General features: G+C 45.9%; 1 pseudogene and 1 gene segment (V, D, J or C); both read right to left on the reverse strand.

Moving 5' to 3' along the window:
* Window positions 1-8273: 8273 nt before the first annotated feature.
* Window positions 8274-8942, reverse strand: LOC102967593. The segment is given in 2 exon segments: window positions 8274-8701; window positions 8815-8942. Coding segments are annotated over 2 exon segments (486 nt in total).
* An 11316-nt stretch (window positions 8943-20258) lies between these two features.
* LOC122232372 lies at window positions 20259-21332 on the reverse strand (annotated as a pseudogene).
* Window positions 21333-22368: the final 1036 nt, after the last annotated feature.

Below are 22368 nucleotides of genomic sequence, written 5' to 3' on the forward strand. Positions count from 1 at the left end.
CTGACACCCAGCAGGACTTGACATCTGGAATGTTAAAAGTCAACAGCCCTGCTCTCGGCCAGTGGGGGGGGGGGGCAGGAAGACACCAAGAGGGAGAGTTGTTGAGCCCCAGCAGACAGAGTTCACCTCCCGGGGAACAAAGGCTCTGGCCACCGCCATCTCCCTCTCCCATCCCCAGTCGAACTCCCTAATGGAACCAGTTCCTGTCACCAAACTTGCTTGCACCACGCAAACACCCAACACTGTGCTTCTGTGGATCCATCCCTTTGATGAGTCTGCCTGCTTCCCTCCTGGTGCTGCAGGGACCCTCCTGCAGGGGACCACCCACAGCAAACCGAGCTGAGCCTGTCCCTTCCGCCCTGGTGCACTTTTAGGATGCACCCGGGCTAATATGCTAGATCCCATCTAAGCAGCACCGCTAGCCTGGCAGTGTGCAAGGAGCCCAGTCAGGGGCCACACCACTCCATAGTGAGTCCTGTCCCTGGGAGAAGGGCAGATAAGGTACACATCAGTCCGACTCTTGCCTCAGGGGTGAGCTGGGGCAGACATCAGGTCTGACTGCGGCCCCGCCCACCAACACAAGTTACTCCAGACAGTACAGATGAAGAGCCCTGCAGTTCCACACCACTCCAGGGACTATCCAAAATGATGAAATGGAAGAATTCTCAAAAGAATCTCCAGGAAGGAGCGACAGCTAACGAATTGATCAAAAACTGTTTCAGCAATATAACGAAACATGAATTTAAAATAATAGTCATAAAATTAATCTCTGGGCTTGAAAAAGGTATACAGGACAGCAGAGAATCTATTGCTACAGAGATCAAGGGACTAAGAAACAGTCATGAGGAGCTAAAAAGTGCTATCAATGAGGTGCAAAGTAATATGCAGGTGACCACAGCTCGGATTGAAGAGGCCCAGGAGAGAATAGCTGACTTAAAAGATAAAATTATGGAAAAAGAGGAAGCTGAGAAAAAGAGAGACAAAAAAAATCCAGGAGTGTGAGGGGGAGAATTACAGAACTAAGTGATGCAATGAAACACAACAATCTCCGTATAATAGGAATTCCAGAAGAGGAAGAGAGAGACAAAGGGGCTGAAGGGGTACTTGAACAAAACATAGCTGAGAACTTCCCTGATCTGGGGAAGGAAAAAGACACTGAAATCCAACAGGCACAGAGATCTCCCTTCAGACGTAACTTGAATCGATCTTCTGCATGACGTATCATAGCGAAACTGGCAAAATACAAGGATAAAGACAAAATTCTGAAAGCAGCTTGGGATAAACACACTCTAACATATAAAGGGAGTCTGATAAGACTACTGACGGATCTATCTACTGAACCTTGGCAGGCCAAAAAGGAATGGCAGGAAATCTTCAATTGATGAATAGAAAAAATATGCAACCGAGAATCCTTTATCCAACAAGCCTGTCATTCAGACGAGAAGGAGAGACAAAGGTCTTCCTAAACAAACAAAAGCTGAAGGAATTCATCATCACTAAACCAGCCCTACAAGAGATCCTAAGCGGGATTCTGTGAGAGAAATGTTGCAAGGACCACAAAGTACCAGACACATCACTCCAAGCATGAAATCTACAGATATCACAATGATTCTAAACCCATATCTTTCTGTAATGATATTGAATGTAAATGGACTAAATGCTCCAACCAAAAGACATAGGGTATCAGAATGGATAAAAAACCAAGAGCCATCTATTTGCTGTCTACAAGAAACTCATTTGAGACCTGAGGACACCTTCAGGTTGAAAGTGACTGGATGGAGAACTATCTATCATGCCACTGGAAGTCAAAACAAAGCTGGAGTAGCCATGCTTATATCAGACAAACTAGACTTTAAATTAAAGGCTGTAACAAGAGATGAAGAAGGGCATTATATAACAATTACAGGGTCTCTCCATCAGGAAGAGCTAACAATTATAAATGGCCATGCACTGAAGATGGGAGCCCTCAAATATATAAAACAATTCATCACAAACATAAGCAAACTTATATTTTTTTAACTTTATTTATTTTTGAGACAGAGAGAGACAGAGCTGAATGGGGGAGGGTCAGAGAGAGAGGGAGGCACAGAATCCGAAACAGGCTCCAGGCTCTAAGTGGTCAGCACAGACCCCGACAAGGGGCTCAAACTCACGGACCGCGAGATCATGACCTGAGCTGAAGTCGGACGCTTAACCGACTGAGCCACCCAAGCGCCCCAAGCAACCTTATTGACAAGAATGTGGCAATTGCAGGGGACTTTATTACCCCCTTACAACAATGGATAGATCATCTAGACACACGGTCAATAAAGAAACAAGGGCGCTGAATGACACATTGGATCAGATGCACTTGACAGACATATTTAGAACTCTGCATCCCAAAGCAACAGAATATATATTCTACTCAAGTGCACATGGATCATTCTCCAAGATAGATCACATACTGGGTCACAAAATGGCCCTTCATAAGTATAAAAGAATTCAGATCATACCATGCATACTTTCAGACCATAAGGCTATGAAATACACCACAGGAAAAAGTTTGGAAAACATCCAAAAGCATGGAGGTTAAAGATCACCCTACTAAAGAATGAGTGGGTCATCCAGGCAATTAGAGAAGAAATCAAAAAATATATGGAAGCAAATGAAAATGAAAATACAACAATCCAAATGCTTTGGGATGCAGCAAAGGCAGTCCTGAGAGGAAAATACATTGCAATCCAGGCCTATCTCCAGAAACAAGAAAAATCCCAAATACAAAATCTAACAGCACACCTAAGGGAAATAGAAGCAGAACAGCAAAGACACCCCAAACCCAGCAGAAGAAGAGAAATAATAAAGATCAGGACAGAAATAAACCATACAGAATCTAAAAGAACTGTAGAGCAGATCAATGAAACCAAGAGTTGTTTTTTTTTTGAAAAAATAAACAAAATTGATAAGCCTCTAGCCAGGCTTCTCAAAAAGAAAAGGGAGATGACCCAAATAGATACAATCATAAATGAAAATAGAATTATGACAACCAATCCCTCAGGAATACAAGCAATTATCAGGGAATACTATGAAAAATTATATGCCAACAAACTGGGCAACCTGGAAGAAATGGACAAATTCCTAAGCACCCACACACTTCCAAAACTCAAACGGGAAGAAATAGAACATTGAACAGACCCATAACCAGCGAAGAAATTGAATCACTTATCAAAAATCTCCCAACAAATAAGAGTCCAGGAGCAGATGGCTTCCCAGGGGAATTCTACCAGACATTTAAAGCAGATATACCACCTATCCTTCTCAAGCTATTCCAAAAAATAGAAAGGGAAGGAAAACTTCCCGACTCATTCTATGAAGGCAGCATTACTTGGATTCCTAAACCAGACAGAGACCCAGCAAAAAAAGAGAACTACAGGCCAATATCCCTGATGAATATGGATGCAGAAATTCTCAACAAGATACTAGCAAATTGAATTCGAAAGCATATAAAAAGAATTATACACTAAGATCAAGTGGAATTCATTCCTGCCTTGCAGGGCTGGTTCAACATTCACAAATCAATCAATGGGATACATCACATTAATAAAAGACAAGATAAGAACCATATGATCCTGTCAATCGATGCAGAAAAAGCATTTGACAAAATTCAGCATCCTTTCCTAACAAAAACCCTGGAGAATGTCGGATAGAAGGAACATACTTAAACATCATAAAAGCCATTTATGAAAAGCCCACAGCTAATATCATCCTCAATGGGGAAAAACTGAGAGCTTTCTCCCTGAGATCAGGAACACGACAGGGATGTCCACTCTCACTGCTGTTGTTTAACATAGTGTTGGAAATGCTAGCATCAGCAATCACACAACAAAAGGAAATCAAAGGCATCAAAACTGGCAAAGACGAAGTCAAGCCTTCACTTTTTGCAGATGACATGATATTATACATGCAAAACCTGATAGACTCCACCAAAAGTCTGCTAGAACTGATACATGAATTCAGGAAACTCGCAGGATACAAAATCAATGTACAGAAATCAGTTGCATTGTTAGACACTAATAATGAAGCAACAGAAAGACAAAGAAAGAAACTGATCCCCTTCACAATTGCACCAAGAAGCATAAAATACCTAGGAATAAACCTAACCAAAGATGTAAAAGATCTGTATGCTGAAAACTATAGAAAGCTTATGAAGGAAATTGAAGAAGATATAAAGAAATGGAAAAACATTCCGTGCTCAGGGACTGGAAGAATACATATTGTTAAAATGTCAATACTACCCAAAGCTATCTACACATTCAATGCAATCCCAATCAAAATTGCACCAGCATTCTTCTCAAAGCTAGAACAAGCAATCCTAAAATGTGTATGGAACCACAAAAGGCCCAAATAGCCAAAGTAATTGTGAAGAAGAAGACCAAAGCGGGAGGCATCACAATCCCAGACGTTAGCCTCTACTACAAAGCTGTAATCATGCAGACAGCACGGTATTGGCACAAAAGCAGACACTTAGACCAATGGAATAGAATAGAAACCCCAGAATTAGACCCACAAAAGTATGGCTAACTGATCTTTGACAAAGCAGGAAAGAATATCCAGTGGAGAAAAGGACAGTCTCTTTAACAAATGCTGGGACAACTGGACAGCAACGTGCAGAAGGAGGAAACTAAACCACTTTCTTACACCATTCACAAAAACAAACTCAAAATGGATAAAGGACCTGAATGTGAGACATGAAACCACCAAAACTCTAGAGGAAAAAGCAGGAAAAAACCTCTCTGACCTCAGCCGCAGCAATTTCTTACTTGACACATCCCCAAGGCAGGGGAATTAAAGGCAAAAGTGAACTATTGGGACTGCATCAAGATAAAAAGCTTCTGCACACCAAAGGAAACAATCAACAAAACTAAAAGGCAACCAATGGAATGGGAAAAGATATTTGCAAATGACATATCGAACAAAGGGCTAGTATCCAAAATCTATAAACAGCTCACCAAACTCCACACCCGAAAAACAAATAATCCAGTGAAGAAATGGGCAGAAAACATGAATAGACACTTCTCTAAAGAAGACATCCAGATGGCCAACAGGCACATGGAAAGATGCTCAACGTCGCTCCTCATCAGGGAAATGCAAACCAAAACCACACTCAGATACCACCTCACGCCAGTCAGGGTGGCTAAAATGAACCAATCAGGAGACTATAGATGCTGGAGAGGATGTGGAGAAACAGGAACCCTCTTGCACTGTTGGTGGGAATGCAAACTGGTGCAGCCACTCTGGAAAAGAGTGTGGAGCTTCCTCAAAAAATTAAAAATAGATCGACCCTATGACCCTGCAATAACACTGCTAGGAATTTACCCAAGGGATACAAGAGTGCTGATGCTTAGGGGCACCTGTACCCCAATGTTTATAGCAGCATGTTCAACAACAGCCAAATCATGGAAAGAGCCTAAATGTCTATCAACTAATGCATGGATAAAGAAATTGTGGTTTATATACACAATGGAATATGATGTGGCAATGAGAAAGAATAAATTACGGCCTTTTGTAGCACTGTGGATGGAACTGGAGAGTGTTATGCTAAGTGAAATAAGTCACGCAGACAAAGACAGATACCATACGTTTTTATTCTTAGGTGGATCCTGAGAAACTAAACAGAAGACCATGCGGGAGGGGAAGAAAAAAAAAAGAGGTTAGAGAGGGAGGGAGCCAAAACATAAGAGACTCTTAAAAATTGAGAACAAACTGAGGGTTGATGGGGTGAGAGGGAGGAGAGGGTGGGTGATGAGTATTGAGGAGGGCACCTGTTGTGATGGGCACTGGATGTTGCATGGAAACCAATTTGACCATAAGTTTCATATTTAAAAACATAAAAAAATACATAAAATAATATTTGACATGTAAAAAAAAGTCATTTGAAGCTGAAATATTTAAGGGCAGAATGACTTTTCCTGGGGTCTGCCTGGCTCAGTAGGGTGACTATCCGACTTTCCCTCAGGTCACACTCACTGTTCATGACTTTGAGCCTTCAGGTTCAGGTTCTGTGCTGACAGCTCAGAGCCTGGAACCGGCTTCAGATTCTGTGTCTCCCTCTGTCTGCCCCTCCCCTGTTCATGCTCTCCCTCTCTCTCTGTCTCTCTCTCAAAAAATAAATAAACATTAACTAATTCTTTAAAAAATGAATGACTTCTCTTACATCCTAGAGTGATTCCTAGGAAGTAAACTCTTCTTTAATGACCCTGTGTTTTTCCTGCAATGCACCCCACATTACTGTGGCGACAGACAGGAGATGATGGTATAGGTTCATGAACTAATTAGTGGAAGGGGAGGAAGGAAAAAGGGAAGAGTGGAATTTGGGAAAAGAAATGACCCTAGACCTGGAGATATAACATGACATTAATGAATAGAGAAAGAACATTCAGGAGGGACACTGGCAAAGAGTGTTCCAAGTGTGGGAAAAACAGGAGAGTTCATTTCTGTCTCTTTTTTTTTAATTTTTTTAATGTTTATTTATTTATTTTTGAGAGAGAGAGAGAGAGAGCAGGGGAGGGGCAGAGAGAGAGGGAGACAGAATCCCAGGCAGGTTCCTTGCTGTCAGCACAGAGTTTGACGTGGGGCTTGAACCCATGAACTATGAGATCATGACCTGAGCCAAAACCAAGAGTTGGATGCTTAACCAACTGAGCCACCCAGGCACCCCTTCTGACTCTTAATAGTAAGCTTTGTGTCTTTCAGAGGCAGAGTCACAGTGGCATTGGAATCAGGCAGACTGTGATCTGACTCCCTGTGGTCAGGACCCTGTGAGGTGGAAACACTCAGCAATGACACAGAGGTGACTGAGGGAGCCTGAGAGCAGGAGCAGCTCAATATGGAGTGTGTGGAAAAAAAGGAGTGGTTCCTGTACTGGCGCCTGAGTCTGTTCCTCACCCGACAGAGTAAGAGCAAAAGAAAAGGTCTCAGGTGCATGGCGGTCTGGAAATGGTCACCTTAAGGTTTCTGGAAAACTTTGTGCCTTCTAACAACCTCTGGGAATAGGAGGCCATCAGAGTAGGAATATGTTTTCTGCTTTCTACTTCTCATGGGACTGTTTGCATTTCAGGCCAGAACCTCGTGCCTCTGAGGGTGTGTTGGGCTGGAGTTGATCCGACACAGGGGCATGAGAATGGTCTGGGGGCTGAGCTCTAGTTTTATGAGACATAAAGACCCTGGCCTGTGTCCCCTGTGCAGATTGTCCATAGTCCGTGTGACGACCTGAACAACACGGAGGATGGAGGGAAGATGATACAGGTGGCTGGGACTTCTTTGGCAAAGCTTCCATCATTTTCTTCTACCTGGACCCCAAATCTCCCAACTACACGGTTAGTCAGTGAGTCCAGGTCCCACCAGACAGTCACTGTGTTACCCAAAGCAATAGGTGTCCCTTCCCCGGTTGCCATGATGGTGTCAGGGCAGAGGGCAGGGTGGCTTGATCCAGTCATCTTCAAATCTGGGGTTTCTTACCAGTGGGTCAGTTAGGGCCGGTCTCTGTCATCCAGAAATTATGTTGTGTGGACATTACCTGGGACTGCAGACACATTTTCCCCATGTGGGAAGTCAGTGTGAGACACAGTACATTTGGCTTATGTGTCCTCTTTCTTGCCCAAGACGGTGTCAGCTCTGTGAGCATGGGGACCCTCCCTGTCATTTCTGTACCGTGATCTGAGCCCCGAGCCCACATAGGTCATGTAGTGAGGGTTCTCTCAATGCCACGCATGTAGAGCATGTGGACGGTTGACTATCCTGAGTCAGACACAGCTATGCTCTGTGTCGCTGTTCTGTCCTGGTGCTTTGATATGGACTGAACTGTACCCCCGTAGATTCCTATATGGAAACCGACACTGTGACTTCATAGACTTATAGAAGAGGTACACAGCATGGAGCACACGAGGAAATGCCATGTGAGGACCCAGGACGAAAGTAACCATTTGCAAGCCAAGGAGAGAGACCTCAGGGGACATCAAACCTGCCCCCACCTTGAATTTGGACATTTAGCCTCCAAAACTGTGAGAAAATAAGTATCTTTTGATTTTCTCACCCAGTGTGTGGTATTATGTTATGGCAGCCCCAGCAGGCAGGCACAATCCTCAAGGACTCTGTCCCCAGGGCAACCGGCCCCAGCATCCAAGAATTCCTGCTCAGTTCACATCAAACAGAAAATGTGCTCCTACGGGGACAGGGTTTGGTGTCTGAATTGAGAGGACAAGGACACATACTCAAGAGAAAGTTCACTGGTTTGGGTTTCAGACCTCCGTTTTAGGGAAGCAGCTGTGTTGGCAGAAGGTGGGGGCTGCACAAGGAAAGCGCATCAGTGTGGGGACAGCAGGTTTTTGTCTCACTTCCCCACGGGCCTGGAGCACTGTGTGAGCACTGAGACTGTTGTCCCATGTTGAGCAGTAATAATCAGCCTCGTCATCAGCCTGGAGTCCAGTGATGGTCAGGGTACCTGTGCTGCCAGACTTAGAGCCAGAGAATCGATCTGGGATCCCCGAGGGTCGATTGCTATTACGATAGATGAGGAGTTTGGGAACTGTTCCTGAGAGTTGTTGGTACCAGTTCACATAATTGCTACCGATGTTGGAGCTGCTTCCAGTGCAGGAGATGGTGACCCTCTGGCCCAAGGAGCCTGACACTGAGGGTGGCTGAGTCAGCACAGACTGGGCCCAGGACCCTGGAAAATGAAGAGATACAGAAAGGGTAAAGCCGGGGTCTGGACACAAGAGGGTGGAAGCAGGGCCCACATGTCCTCCCAGAACCCCTTCCCCTGTCCCCACATCCAATCACCTGTGCAGTGAGCAAGGAGGGTGAGAAGGACCGGAGACCAAGCCATGGTGGAGACCATCACCGATCCTGTCTTCTGTGCCCCACAGCTGAGCAGACCTCCCTTAATCTGTCCCTTTTCATCCACTGAGACAGGGCGGGCCTGTCCATGCAAAAGATACCCCAGCTCTCTGACCCCTCACTGGACCTGAGTCAGGTGCCTCCACCCATGGATGTCAGGGGGTGGGCAGAGGAATGGCTGTGTGGGGCCAGACTGTGCAGAAGTCACAGTTATGAGTCTCGAGCAGAAGGCACAGGCAGTGCAGGTGGCAGGTCTCAGGTCTCATCACCCCTGAACCCTCAGAAATGGGCCCTGTGAGCCCCCTTGTGTCCAGACTCAGAAACATCATTGTGCAAAATGGTAACCAGAGCCCATAAAAGGAGCTCCTGTTCCCCGTTGCTTCGTCCACTGCCCCTTTCCTAGGGCCAGGCCAGGCATCCTTCTGGGTAGCCTCCCATATCCTCAAACCAGACTTTCTTCTCTACTCAGACCCGGAAAAGCCAGGCCATGTTTCCTTGTATGTTTCATGGGTCAGGACTGAGGTGGTAATTCTACAAAATGCCACTTAGATCAGAATCATGTCCGGAGCTGTGATGAGTACCAAAGGACACGTGGCCCCTTCTGTGTAGGATTCTGTGTTCTTTCCTATTATGTGCTTCCTCCCTGGTTTCCAGATCTCTCCTGCTCTGAGGTTCCCACAGGCTGAACAGAAGCTCTCCTTCTGTCCTCAGTGCTGTGGGAAGGAACAACTGTGTGTATTCCTAGGGGCACTGTCCACTAAAAATCTTTGCCATCTGTCACTATGTCTGCTTATTTGAAACAACAGTTCTCCACACACTGTGGTTAGTGATTCCCTCCCAGGATCTGTCCCCCCAGCACACAGACACAAGTCTGCAGGGGTCCTGTGTGTGGCACTGAACCCAGAGCCCAAGGAGAAACCTGCAGGAAGTTCCAAGAGGGAAGGAGTGACCGCAGCAGGTGCTCTGACAGGGTTCCAGTGACACGGTTTATGTGTTAGTCACCACTTAGCCAAGTGTGCACTTTAGAAATGGACAGAAAACATGAACAGACACTTCTCTAACGAAGACATCCAGAAGGCCGACAGGCACATGGACGATGCTTAAAATCCCTCCTCACCAGGGAAATACAAAGCAAAATCACACTAAGATACCACCTCACGCCAGTCAGAGTGGCTAAAATGAACCAATCAGGAGACTATAGATGCTGGAGAGGATGTGGAGAAACAGGAATCCTTCTGCACTGAGGGTTGCAAAGTGGTGCAGCCGGTCTGGAAAACAGTGTGGAGGTTCCTCAAAAAATTAAAAATAGATCTACCCTATGACCCAGCAATAGCACTGCTAAGAATTTACCCAAGGGATACAGGAGTGCTGATGCTTAGGGGCACTTGTACCCCAATGTTTATAGCAGCACTTTCAACAATAGCCAAATATGGAAAGAGCCTAAATGTCCACCAACTGCTGAATGGATAAAGAAGATGTGGTTTATATATACAATGGAATACTACTTGGCAATGAGAAAGAATGAAATCTGGCCATTTTCAGCAATGTGAATGGAACTGGAGGGTTTATGTAAAGTGAAATAAGTCAGTCAGAGAAAGACAGATACCATATGTTTTCACTCTTATGTGGATCCTGAGAATTGTAACAGAAGACCATGGGGGAGGGGAAGGAAAAAAAGAAGTTCGAGAGGGAGAGAGCCAAACCATAAGAGACTCTCTTCAAAACTGAGAATAAACTGGGAGGAAGTAGAGGATAGGTGATGGGTATTGAGGAGGACACCGGTTGGAATGAGTACTGGGTGTTGATGGAAACCAATGTGACAATAATTTTCATATTAAAAAAAATAAAATAAAATAAAATAATAAAAAAATAAATGGGTGTGTGCTTCTGTATACAAAATTTCTCTCAGTAACATAGAGTGAAACATTCTTGAAATTGATTGAAATGTTCTTATGAAAATGCAGATACAATCCTAGGATACTTTTCACAGATCTGTATTTATTGCAGAGAAAAATAAATAGAAATTGTGGGAACAATGGAGAAGGGAATCTCTTTGTTGGAGGTTGAATAGGAGCCAATAAAGTGTTTCGAAAATCATGTTTTCTTTGTCATGAGTATAGCATGGTGGAACTTTTCTGCAAGTAGGAGAGCCCGACATGATGCTCAGTGAAATACCATGAGGGGCCTATTTCTATGAACTCCAGAACCACCTCTGTAATGCAATTACCAAACACTGAGAGAGCTTCCAGGAAAGAGCGATTTGGGGTCAGACTTGTCTCTGGGGTGAACACAGCTCTACCTCTGTTCTTTGTGTCCAGCATATTCAGGATAGAAAAAAGCTCATTCAGACATCCATGAGTAGAGGAATGAACTTCTATCATCTGAGGCCAACGGAGCTGAAAACTTTCTGTCAGAGGTTCCATATGTGGGTGGTGGAGAGATGGCAATAAGGGGAACTGTGTCCCTGAGGTCACTGTCACTGTGGCCCTTGATTAGGACAGAAGAATTTTCAGCAGAAGTCCAGATTGCTGCAGGTGTCACTGGGAAGACTGAAGCAGTGACAGCCCCGTTCTGAGAGCACGCACAGATTTTGTGGCATGTCCTCATGTACCTTGAGCTCCGTGGGAGCATCAGTGAAGCTGCTGTCCCAGAATCAATGAACTGATCAGCCTTGGGGGCTGGCTGGATCCCAGAGATTGTTGGGGACTGAGCTGCCCATGGGGACAAAGAGTCTCCTTTGGATTCCCGAGCATCAGCCTTGTCCCAGGAGAGCAGGTGTTCAGAGCGTGTGCTGGTTGCACTTGTGACAGGACCCCAGTCACACTGGATGTTGCTGGTGTTTCCTGATGATGAGGATTATGCCTCCTGGGATTCTGATCCTGTGGGTACTGGTTGAGTACATGTTGACCATGATTTCTGGAGACAAAGGGAACCTGGGAAACTGAAGACTCTAGGACACTATACACTCAAAGGAGAGTTGTGTGTGTGTGTGTGTGTCCATCTGCGTGTGTGTCTGTGTTTGTATAAGATAGAGAAAGAGAAGGAGAGAGACAGAGAAACAGAGAGAGAAAGAGAGAATATGCTCCATGTATCCTCAGGAAGTCTTTCCTTCAGAGGCCAACTACGTAGACAAGTGTACCCCTGTCCCTCTAATGTCCTCTCTCCGCTCCCTGAGTGTGGTTTTCTATGCAAATCCATCGCTGGGGCTAGCTCTTTAAAGAGCCTCCTGTGTTCTGGAGCTTGGAGCTAAAGAAGGCTAGTGTCTTGAAGGTCACTTCCCTTGCACAAGGATGGAATGTACACAAGGAAGAGGAATTTGGTACAGATTAGTTCTGATAGGAATTCCATTGAATCATAAATTTGGATCTTGGGGATAGGTCTTCAGTCCATTTACACCCCAACAGATACATATCCCACATCTGTGGCTTCAGGTCTCAGGAAGCACAAGACAGGGGTGACAACACAGTCCCTTCCTCCTGCCCTTCACAGCACAGTCACCCCCCACTATGCCTCCAAGGTCCCTGGATGCCCCCTTGGCAGTGACCATGAAAGAGTGCCTTTTTTATTTTGGAAAAAGGCTAATGCATGAGACTTCAATGATTGGAACAAAAGTGTGTGGTTGCATTAATCTCCTGATGGCCTCGGAAACAAATATTCTCAACAACAAGAAAAGTTGTCATGTCTGGAACTATGTAGCCAATCCTTCCTTTGTTGGCTAGGTCAACAGTTACCTTTTGTGGAACCTCAGTAAGTTTCAAGGGGGAAAAGTCATTGTACTAATGGCTTTTGTGGGCAAATACTCAAAGGCTGAATGAACCTTCATTTGTCACAAACACAATAATACTGTTTCATATTACAGAGATTTATTGAGACCGGTGAGCATGGAAACTACAGAGATGAGAGCAAGAATCAGATGATGAGTGGATTTCCTGCCAGGCCAATATCTGTGACTTCTCCTCCCTAGAGATGAACCCTAGAGAGTGGAAATTACTGTAAAATTTTACTTCTCTCTGAAATCCTAACATAGAGATGGGTTCAGACCTGAGGAGCCATGGGGAGAGACTGAAAGCCTGAGGGAGGCAGGAGCAGAAGGGAGAAGAGGAACCTGTGTTGGGAGGGGGAGGGGGTGAGGTGAGTCTGAAGAAGTTGTGACTCACTTTTTGTCAGATGGGTGAAAGAGAAAATTGTGTCTATGACCAAGGTGCTTATTAACATATCGAGTATGGATGTGTCGTCAGTAACACAAGAGTCACAGTTTACAGCCTGAGATTTGTGGATGAACAAGACTGTCCAGTTCACCTTGTCCAGTTGAGACAATACTACTGTGTGATCTTAGAAACTATATAGGAGTCTCTGTGCCCTGGATCCTGACACAGAGTTTCTGAAATTCTTGTCATTTCCTAAGTGACAAGAGCACTAGAAGCATCTTAGTTCTAATGACGTGACTCTGGGTGGGCTCCTGGATGGCTCCTGGATGGGGCTGGTCCCCAGAAAGACCAAGCCTTGATCAGATGCTGCGAATATTCACCCCCTCATACTTGAGACAGGGAGGGAAGACTGACAGTGCAGTTAATGTCCAATCATGTCTACCGATCCCTCAAAAAAAAATGCCAAAGTACAGGGTTTGAAGAGCTTCCGGTTTGGCAAACACATCCACTCTCAGAACAGATGCACCTCAACTGCACGGGGACTGAAGCTCTGGTGCTCGAGACGCTCCCAGACTTGACACTAGGTGTCTCTTCATTACTTGTTCACCTGTCCCCTTCATATCTTTAATGAGCTGACAAAGGAGTCAGTGTCTCCCTGAGTTCTGTGAGTTGATCTGGCACCTTAATGGACCTGAGGAGGGAGTTGTGGGAACCTTCGACGTGTAGCCACGTTGGACAGAGGGCGCAGGCAATCTACTAGTTGTTGTTGGCATCAAAATGAGGAGCAACCTCCTGGTGCTGAGCCCTTCCCCTGTGGATCTGACACTATCTCTGTGCAGATAAACTAAGCCTTAAATTCAGGTAAATTGTAGGACACTCACCGTGTGTCCCACAGAATTTCTAGATATGGGAAAACAGATACAAAACGTATAATTGATGAACATGAGTGTGTGAAGTGAAGTATTCTGCGAGTAGTAAAGGAGATATAACTAGAGGGAGAGACAGAGATTTTGGTCGTAAAATAGTTGTTCTTGTTACTTTTCTCCAGACCCAGGGGCATGTGCAGTTGGGCTCCATTCCCTGATTCGCATGGGCTCCTGGGACACGTGTGCTGTCTCAGGCAAGAGAATCATCTGTGTGTCCATCCTTCCTCCTCAAGGACAGCTCTCAGCACAGAGGTGTCTCCCCCACAGGAGCCTCCACAGAAGTTTCCCAATAACAGAGGCTCAGACACAAGATCTGTGGACCCAGGGGTTTTTGACTCACTTTCTCCATATCTGAGTCACTGTGAGTAGCCAAAGCTGCACCCACTGCCATGAGCTGTAGCACAGGAAGAGTCAGCCTCGTCCTCAGGCTGTGGCCCAGAGAGGAGCAGAAGCCCTGCATTGGCCAACGCATCTTTGGACCCAGATAAGTGGCTGGGGATCCCAGGGCCCTGGTGCTTAGTTGAGTCTGAGTAGTAGTACAGGAGATAGAGGAGGGCTCACTGGCTTCTGCTGGAACCAATGTATGTAATAGCTGCCAACACTGAAGCCACTGCTCAAGGTGCAGATGTCTGGCAATTGTTCCCGGAGATGCAGACAGGGAGAGCGGCTGGTCAGCACAGGCTGGGAGATACCTGTGGATCTCCCAGGGAGATACCCTTTGGGGATGCAGCTGGAAATGGTAACCAAAATTCAGGATTCTGAGCAAAAGAGGAGTGATGTGGGGACCACCCTGTGAGCATAAGGCCTGTCCCTACCTGGGCAGTGAGGGAGGAGGAGGAGGAGCAGCGCCCAGCCATGGTGACACAACCCCTGCTCCCCACACTTGGCTGGGCCACCCCAGGCCTCCTTTTCTCCTCCACCCTCTGCCACAGGAGGGGCTGTGCATGCAAATGAGGTCCATCCAGTGACTGCCCAGCCCCACCCTGAGCCCTGGTGCTGAAGCTCAGCTCACACCACACACTGGGGAGGATGGGGGTGGAACTCCTGCCCGGGGAGCCCTGGGAGGTAGCACCTGCTGCGACACCACAAACCCTCAAGGTCTGGTCTCCTTTGAGTGATTGGTCCTCACTGACCAGCTATGTAGGGACCACAGGGCTGTCCCACAGCGCATCATTTTAATCTCACATGGAAAAATGAAAAATGAATAAAAAGAACTTGTAAGTGGTACATCCTAGTAAGAATACATTAAATACAGAGCTTCTTAGAAGTTACAAAATTGGCTGTCCTAGAAATACATTGGCTGAATAGACCAATTCCAGTAAAAACATGGAAAAAAAAAACATGGAAAAGTTTATTATAGAAGCACTCCACAGAAATACATTAGGTACAGACGTTTTCAAAGGGACATCTAACAAAACTTCAGAATTTAGATGATTCCACTTATTTACTTCATATTTTTTCATAATTTAACACGGTATTGAATATTTCTTACTTCTTTTAAAAACGTTATAAAACTCATAAATACACCTTCAAAATAGCTTTTACAAAAAGGAAAATAGTAGAACAGTATCATGAAATATTGATAGACTTGTTGGGTACAAAATATTAACAAAGAGACCTCAATACCATATTAATAAATTGAAATACTATCATTAAGTGTGATTTATTCCAATGATACAAGTTGGATTACATAATAAGAAAGAGTTTTATATTAAACACCATATTATTACATCATGAGATATGACCATATTGCCCCAGTTTGTCTCAAAAGGGCCTTTCACCACATTTAACACCATATCCTAATAACACCCACATAAAAATACAATGAGATACATCTATAATATGGTAAAACACACACTCTCGCACACACTGATGATGTAGTCCTAAGGCCCACGTCTTACTTCCTGCCGTAGTGAGGAGACGATTTCCACAAAGATCAAGAACAGGTAAAGGAGATCTTCACTTCTATTATTTTTAAATTATTCCTCAATAGTTAGAAAATGAAATTAAAAAGCCAAAATCAATGGTTAATACTTAGCATTGATGGCAAAAGACAAGTGGTCATTCTTGAATATCCAGATGGATGTCATGGCCTTAGGTAGGCCTGTGTTGCTTTGGCCGTGATGGCAGAGATCTCCTCAGTGAGGACTAGTCGCTGACTGTGACTAGTACTGGTGACACTAAGTAACAGAGACAAGATGGGTGGAACAAGGGCAGCAGAGAGAGGTCTTGTCCCACTTGACTGGGTGAAGAGCCCTGTGCAAGGTGTAGGCCAGTGACCCTGGATCTGAAGTGATTATTTCCTCCCACTCTAGCTGCATTCTACATGATGCCAGTCATCACATTCATGGGGCTTCTGCCTCAGACCCACAATAGTGCATATTGCAGAGGTTTTCAGTGCAGAAATTGGGGACCTTTGCTGAATTGACCGGTTCACCAACAGATGGACTGTGAGTCTGATGTCACTGCACCTGCTCCTTGATAAGCTGAGGAAAGGGCAGGTCCTGTGTGATCTCAGGGACTCCTTTTGTAAAATCTGGCAAAGGCTTCCTGTTTAAAGGTTTGAAGAAGAGACTCCAGAACATGGTGGAGACCCCACAGAGTTCTGTCTTCTGAGGTTCCATGCGGGGATTCTGCCCACAAGCTCTCTTATCTTCGGGGCAGACTCTCCTGAGAACCCACTTCCTCCTTGGAAATACATTCTAGCCGGTCGTTGTTTATCAGCCTCAAACGTACCAGATGCCATAGAGAAAAAGGACATGATCCACATTTGACTCTATGTGGTGAAGCATCCAGATCCAGGAGGTCACAGAGCAATGGGAGCTCACAGGTGGAAGCTGGTCACACATCAGTGAGGATACAGTTTGCCTCCTGCCCCTCCCACCAGCTGAGTGGTTTCCCAGTTGTCTGGCTCAGCCCCTCCACTCTGCAGGCCCCTGCCACACTGCTCCCCTGCTGCCCTCAGCACCATGTCCTCCAGTTGCTGTGGTCCCCTCTACACTCCAAGCAGAATGTTCATTTAGGCAGCAGTCTTACTGACGTCATGACCCAAGAGAGTGGAGTAAGAAAGGGGCTTTCTAGGTCTCTTAATGGAATGATGACACTTTCACATTTGGAAATGTATCTCAGTGGAAAACTATGATTTATTTAAAAATATCCATCTCTGCCCAAAATATCCCTGGAATGCACAGTGTGTCTTGTGTTTGTAGGCACTGCATATGGTAAATGTAAACATGGTGAAGGGGTGTCGTTGGGGCACATATGGAGATAGTGCCCAAGTTCATGTGGGGTGTGCATGGAAATTTGGGACAAAGAACTTCCAACAGAACTGTGGTACATACGGTGGGGACTATATGGTGAGCCAAGTGGTGTCCCTGCAGAGAGCTGGGGGACCCGTGGGTCAGAGGTCAGGGCATGTGCCAAGGCCAGAAAAAGAGAGGAGGCTGGTTGCAGGTGACTCTAGTGAATATCCACTCAGAGCCAAACTGATGGACCAATGAGCACATGAATCCAACATCTCCCAATGGAATTGGAAGGGAAACACGGAAAATAAACATACCTACATGAAAACCTGAAATGGTTTTTACTCATTGTGAATGCACATATATTGATATGCCACAATTATAGTCACAACAATGCTACCCATGCTTACTTGCTAATTCTACAGGACCAGCCTGTAGACACTTCCATGGGGGTGGAATTTCTGCACTCAAGTGAACCCTTGCTGTCTGTCTATCCAGCTTCCCTGCCCAGGGCTTTCACAAGTGGGAGCACACAGAGGAGGAGTTAATGAACTAACCCAGAGATACAGGTGGTCTGGGTGCTTATGCTCCCCAGGTCCTGGCAGGTCAACATCGTCTAGTGAGCACACTGATGCCTGAAACCCTGGAGGCCCTGAATGGTGTCCCTGATGGCAGGGGACAAACAGAATTGCCCCAGCCTTTCCCACATGCCCTCAAACACCAAACCATCCCCCCAAAAAACAAATATTCCAGTGAAGAAATGGGCAAAAGACATGAATAGACACTTTTCCAAAGAAGACATCCAGATGGTTAAAGACACATGAAAAAAGGTTCTACATCACCCATCATCAAAGAAATACAAACTAAAACCACAATGAGACATCATCTCACACCAGTCAAAATGGCTAAAATTAACAGCTCAGGCAAAAACAGATATTGGCAAGGATGCAGAGGAAAAGGATCTCAGTTGCACTACTGGTGGGAATGCAAACTGGCACAGTAACTCTCAAAAACCATATGGCGGTTCCTTAAAAAACTAAAAATGGAACTACCCATGGATGATAGGCATTGAGGAGGGCACTTGTTGGGATGAGCACTGGGTATTGTATGTACAGAAAACAAAAAGTACTACCCTACAACCCAGAAATTGCACTACTAGGTATTTGTCCAAGGGATACAAGTGTGCTGTTTCAAAGGGGCACAGGCACCCCAATGTTTCTAGCAGCACTATCAACAATAGCCAAAGTATGGAAAGAGTCCAAATGTTCACTGACAGATGAATGGATGAAGAAGATGTGGTATATATATATACAATGGAGTATTTCTTGGCAATCAAAAGAATGAAGTCTTGCCTTTTGCAACCATGTGGATGAAACTAGAGTGTAGTATGCTAAGTGAAATTAGCCAGGGAGAGAAAGAGAAATATTATATGACTTCACTCATATGAGCAATTTAAGATACAAAATAGATTAACATAAGGGAAGGGTAGCAAAATTAATATAAAAACAAAGAGGGAGACAAAATATAAGAGACTCTTACATATAGAGAACAAACAGGGTTGCTAGGGGTTGTGAGGGGGACATGGGCTAAATGGGTAAGAGGCATTAAGGAAGACACTTGTTGGAATGAGCACTGGGTGTTATACATAGGGGATGAATCACTGGAATCTACTCCTGAAATTATTATTGGATTATACGGTAACTAATTTAGATGCAAATAGACAAATAAATAAGTAAATAATACACTAGCAAAATACACAAAATATGGTAACAGCATTCAGAGGTCATAGTTTCAGTTGTCTACAACCTCCTTCAGCATTCACAGACAGAAAATGTATACTGAGATAACACACAGTCTCCCACACACATAGAACTCAGTCCCACACCCAGAAAATTAGATAATGAGATGAGGGTGGGGAGGATATTTCTACAAGATGAAAAGGCTAACGTGACCTAAACACCATTATTATTCAACATCTTTCTGTAAGTGTTAGGCAATGCAAGTGAATAAGAAAAACCACTGCTTGGGTCTCAGCATTGATGGGAATGGACAGGGATTCATTTCAAAAGGCAAAAAAAAAATTGTGATTTAGTCATATATACTCTGGAGCTGGTGCTGCAGTGAGAGAAGACATCATCCCAAAGAGTCAAAAGAACAGTTATTTCTACTGAAGACTAATAAGAGGATTACATAGGTCTGGAAACTTCTAGAAATAGGTAAATGGCAAAGGATGGAGACCCTGGCTTCCCCAGAAGTCAGGTGGGAGCTGAGAACACTGGACCTACGACCCCCAGTCCATGAACTTAGAGACCTTGTGTCGCAACCTGATGGGCGAGATGAGCTTTCTGTGTGCTTTGAGAACTTTTGTCTAGGAAGGGGCTGCTGCGAGTGACTTTGGGGACAGAAGGGAAGGAGGAGCCCTCACTCCCAGGTGGTGCTGCTGCCTGCAGCGGGGCCCATGGTGGCAGCAGCAGGAGCATCAGAAGCAGAAGTCACAGGCTGAACCTGAGCAGCTGCTGGGGCCTCGCCCTCCGAGCAGATGAGAAAGGGGTTCTGCTTTCAGTTCTCATGGGCCTGGGACTCTGTGTGAGCCCACGATGCTGTCCCAGGAGGCGCAAGGACGAGAAGCCTCCTCCTCAGCCCTCAGCCCTCAACCCAGGGAAGATCTGGGAGCCACAGTTGCTAGACCTGGAGCCAAAGAGGGAATCGGGATCCACAATGGATCCAACTATCATAATAGATGAGGATTTAGGGGCGATTAGTGGGAGCTTTTGTTACCAGGACACATAGCGGACACTCCCAATGTGTCCTGACTCAGACAGAGCCGGATTTGTGTTCCCGTTTCTGCTGTGACCTGTCATGGACCCTGTCCTGAGGGAAGCCTGCCTTTGGCACCCAGGAATGTGCTCAGTTTGACAAAAACACACAGTATATTGATCCGAAAGACAGGCTTCAAGGAGGAATTGCAAAGAATGTGGAAAGACTTTGTAGACACATTGCTTGTGAAGGGTCTCAGACCCAAGCTTTCACAAAAAAACAAAGAAGCACTTGACTTGGCCAAAAAGTCAGAGCTACACAGGAAGTCCCATTGCTGTGGGGACAGCAGGTTTTTGTCTCACTTCCCCACAGGCCTGGAGCACTGTGTCAGCACCTTGAGTAATGTCAGCAGACAGGCAGTAATAATCAGCCTCATCCTCAGCCTGGAGCCCAGTGATGGTCAAGGAGCCTGTGTTGCCAGACATGGAGCCAGAAAATCTGTCAGGGACCCCTGAGGGTCAATCGCTACTACCATAGATGAGGAGTTTAGGGGCCTTTCCTGGAAGCTGTTGGTACCAGTTCACACCAGCAATACCGATGTTGCTTCTGCTTCCAGTGCAAGAGATGGTGACCGTCTGGCCCAGGGCCCCAGACACTGAGGGCGGCTGAGTCAGCACAGACTGGGCCCGGGACACTGGAAGGGGAGAGACAAAGAGAGCATGATGCTGGGTCTAGACACCAGAGGAGAATCCAAGGTCCACGTGTCCTCCCTGGACCACTTCCTCTGTTCCCTCATCTAGTCACCTGTGCAGTAGATGAGGAGGGTCAGGAGAAGAGGGAACCAGGTCATGGTGGAGGTCATCACCGACCCTGCCTTCTGTGGATCCACAGCTGAGCAGATCTCCTCTAATCCCTTCCTTCCCCTTTTCATCCTCTGAGAGAGGGAGGGCCCATCCATGCAAATCAGACCAGCAGCTCTCTGACACTTCACTGACCCTGGGTCAAGTCCCTCTGCCTGAGGATGTCAGGTGGGTTGGACGGGGAGGTGGTCTCTGGGGCCATGCCAGGAGAGGGGAGGTCACAGTTTGGAGTCCTGAGCAGAGGGCACAGGCATTGTCCAGGTGCAGGTCCCAGCTCTAATCATGGCCAACCCTCAGAAGCAGGTGACGGCCACCCCCTGGTGTCCAGGCCCAGACACAGCATATGTGACATGGTGAGCAGATCTCATCAGAGTTCCTGCCTTCCCACTGCTCTGTCCACCATCCCCTTCCTTCGGGACAGGCCAGGTGTCCCCTGTGTGGCCTCCGATCCCCTGAGGACACACTGTGCTCTCCTCTGGCTCTGCATAGTGAGTCTGTCCACAGCTTCCTTGGCTATTATTGACGGGGCAGGACTGACGTGGTGACTCTTGTACAACCACACAGATGAGGATCAGGGCCACAGAGCGATGGGTCCACATTGACACATGGCCAGTTCTGTGCAGGAGGCCGACTTCTTCCCCCTTCCCTGCTTCCTCTCTGGTCTGAGAGTTTTCCTTTCCCAGAAGCTCCCTCAGCACTGAGGACACAGGGACACCATTTCTCCAGGTTGTAGGTAGAAGCCCACCTCCCTCGTGTGCATTCCTACAGGGTTCCACACTGAATATCTTTGTCAGCTGTCACTCTTGCCACCTCACATCACATACTGGGGACGATGGAGGTTGGCTTCACCCCTGGGGAGACCCCTGCAAGGAAGCACCTGTTGAGACAACACACATGTCCTTGCCCAAGTGGGGACTCTGCCACACCAGAAGGGACGCAGCTGCTCAGTCTCCCTCAGGAAGTACAGGACCCAGTCCCAGTCCCAGGTTCCTTTTAGTGAATGGTCCCCACTGAGGCCCTGTGTAGGGATGACAGGGCAGTCCCACAGAGCCCCCTCCTGGCTGAAGGGCACACACCCAACTGTTTTCACAGCCCTGAGAGCCCAGTGGGTTTCCTCACTTCTGTTTATTCACATATCATTGAGCTGAATCTTGGAAAATGTGACCCTATAGTGCTGCCCATGTTCAATGTAGCATTTTTCAGTCTCCAAAGAAGCCCTAGTCCATAGGATTTGGAGGCATTTACCTCAATTAAATGGTAAGTTGCCAGTTCTTTGCAGAAGATACTCCACACCTCATGTCCCTCCTCTGGCCTACAATTGAGAATATGTCTATCTCGTGAATGTTTGAAAACTCCTGTGCGTTAAAGCAATGGATTCCAGCCTCTGTCCATGGAATTGAGTATTATGTTAATCTTCCATATTTTTAGGTAATTTCCTTGGCTTACTACATTAAAAAGAAAAGGAAATAACAATGAATTTATATTTCATGAAGTCCTATTTAGCAAGTGGTATTTTTTGTTTTTCTTTTTTTGTTGTTTCATGGGTTACCCTACAGTGTCTTAT

This window comes from Panthera tigris, chromosome D3 (assembly GCF_018350195.1).
Source record: "Panthera tigris isolate Pti1 chromosome D3, P.tigris_Pti1_mat1.1, whole genome shotgun sequence".
Taxonomy (NCBI): Eukaryota; Metazoa; Chordata; class Mammalia; order Carnivora; family Felidae; genus Panthera; species Panthera tigris.